General features: G+C 45.6%; 1 protein-coding gene across 1 annotated transcript in view; it reads left to right on the top strand.

Annotated features, from left to right (window-relative positions):
* Nucleotides 1-558: 558 nt before the first annotated feature.
* T265_08399 (hypothetical protein) overlaps nt 559-2,618 on the top strand; it is a gene marked incomplete at both ends in the record, with an annotated part of 54,154 nt that continues 52,094 nt past the window's right edge. Inside the window, one exon of the mRNA XM_009174193.1 lies at nt 559-659. Coding sequence (XP_009172457.1) covers nt 559-659 — 101 coding nt within the window. The remainder of the gene's footprint in view (nt 660-2,618) is intronic.

Below are 2,618 nucleotides of genomic sequence, written 5' to 3'. Positions count from 1 at the left end.
TCATGACTTCACAGTAGCGTTCACGCAACTCGTCGCACTGCAAAAGCCGTCTACGCAGCTGGCTTAGTCGACGGAAGACGGTTGACTTGTTATCAGGTAACGAGTAAGGATCGGTCAACCATGGTAATGCTATTTCATAATGGCCGTCTTTGAATATCACGGTGTTTTGCATTGTAGTGAGAGCCCTCCGGTCTAAAACGGACGTTTCCCTGTCTTTTGTAGGTCCAGGATCCAGCATATCTTGCTGGTAAAAACGCTCTAGGTTTTTCTCAAGTTCACATATTGTTGTGTGATTTACAAAGGAATGCTGCGTACCACATTTATATAATGGACCCATCAATGTCCAACCAAGTGGCGTTTTGATAGCGAATGGTTCGTCTGGGGTGCCTTTCCGTTGTTCCTCTATCCAATGGGCCTTAGGTACATCGGATCCGAGCAAAATACCGATCTTTGTGTCGTTGTATTTATCGAATGGGACATCCTTTAAATGTGTCCATCTTGCTAGCTGGTAGTGGTTCGGAACAATTCGGTTAATTTTAGGAAGGTTCTTCACCACCCATGCTTGTTGAACACAGATTGGTCCATTTGAACCCGAACAATCTACATCAAACCTCACTTCTGTTGACTGAAGAGTTTTATCGTCAGTCAAAGTTTTCAAGGTGAGTTTGGTATGCTGACTACGCAAATTCAGTCTTGTCGCAAGGGCTCGAGAGGTGAATGAGGAATGCGAGCCACTGTCGAGAAAGGTGCATGTACTGATGGTTGGAGCTCCATTTCTGACGATAACTGGAACGATCGCAAGAGCTACACCGCGCGAGGAAACACGCGGAAAGGCTTGATCAGAGTGATGTAGGGAAGTGTGGTGTGATGATATGCTTGGTTCTTCATCATTCTAAACAACATTTAAATGTAACAAATGGTGGTGAAGATCGTTGCATCCGTTGGGAGAGCAGACTGTTCGTGACCTGCAGAATTTCGCGACATGATTCGGGCGTAGGCACAAATTGCACAGTTTACGGCGCATTACGAATTCGCGACGTTTTTCTGATGACTCTGCAATGAATCGCGCACATTGATCAGGATAATGGGCTTCGCCACAGACACCATAACGAAGATCGATACCGGTACGAGGAGCTAACGTTTGTGTAGAATGAATATTTCTATCGTGCATTTGACCGGATAGTGGTGGCCTTTTTCTCGCTTGTTCCTCGGAAGCTAGACTGAGAGCAAGTTCGCCGTAATCCGAACACGGGCTATCAACACGTGCTTCGATAAAGGCAGTAAGGTCAGTAACTTCTGGCTCACGATCTTTTCGTCTGATGTCAGCGACAGATTTGGCCCATTTGAAACGAAGTCCAGAAGGTGATCATTGTACAATGGTCTGAATCGTATGTGTGTAGTTAAGATCGGACGAATAATCCATTTATCTTAATGTTACCTCACACACGGTCGGCTGTCGTGCCAAATCGCATAAAGCGGACGAATCACCATCTTTAATAGTGGGCCCAGTGATCAGGTCGTCGATAAACGCTCGGGCCACCATGTAGTTCTGGCCAAATTGCTTTCTTAAAATTTCCTTCGCGGGCCCGTAACCGTCGTTGGGTCGTAGGACCGTACAATGCACAATCCTTTTTGCTTCGCCGTCACAATATTGTATTAAATAACCCAGGCGAGCCTCACGGTCTCGGTTATGGTCTTCAATGGTACCACTGAACGCTTTCATGAAGGTCCAATAGTCTTTTGCTTCGCACAATATTGTATTAAATAACCCAGGCGAGCCTCACGGTCTCGGTTATGGTCTTCAATGGTACCACTGAACGCTTTCATGCATGAACAATAGTCCTTCGGGTTCCCATTAAAACGTTGCAATTCGCGCTTCGGTAATTCTAGTCGCATTTCCAGGACAAAGGCTATGGACTTCGAATCAGCTGGATCTGATTGGAATTGAGTGTGCGAATCGCATTCGTCCTGATTGCTCTTTCTGGCTTTCACTCCAGGAATTTTTTGCAGCTCAAGTTGAATTTCCAACTCCCTGATGCGCACACGTGAGAGCTCCGGCTCCATATGGCGATTATCCGATGAATGTACTGCGTCAAGCTCTGTAGGAGAAGCGTCACGTGACAATAATGGAGGATGTAATCCATCGCCGGATTGCGACATCTTGAATAACTTTAGGTTTCACCTAAATGGTTGACGCAAGATATGCGGCTGAGATACTATCTGAGTATACGGCACCCAAAGTTTTTGTTAAGTCGAGAAGACTGTCTTTGCATTCGGTATGGTTCTGTCATAACAACAAATAAACAACGGTTATGGATTGGGTTGAAGTGTCAATGGTTAATACATAGCAATGATTCAATACGAACGTACACTCAAGATTGTACCACAGGTCTTTCAGCAGATCCGACTTAAATGTCAAGGAAAATACAGGTGAAGTTTATACTCCAAGCAGTGTTTGAAATGTGGAATGAGATTCATGAAGTGTCGGTAAGTGTGGAGAGGTTAACAGACGTTCACCGAACGTTACACTCCCCCCGGAATCGACAACTGAATCGGATCGCCGCTTGGTGGAGTGTCAAGGATCTCGATGTTTTCTTCGAGCCTGCATAAGTGGCGCA

Source organism: Opisthorchis viverrini, assembly GCF_000715545.1.
Source record: "Opisthorchis viverrini unplaced genomic scaffold opera_v5_216, whole genome shotgun sequence".
Classification (NCBI taxonomy): Eukaryota; Metazoa; Platyhelminthes; class Trematoda; order Opisthorchiida; family Opisthorchiidae; genus Opisthorchis; species Opisthorchis viverrini.
Note: the sequence above shows the minus strand (reverse complement) of the source record. Positions and strands in the feature narration are given on the sequence as shown.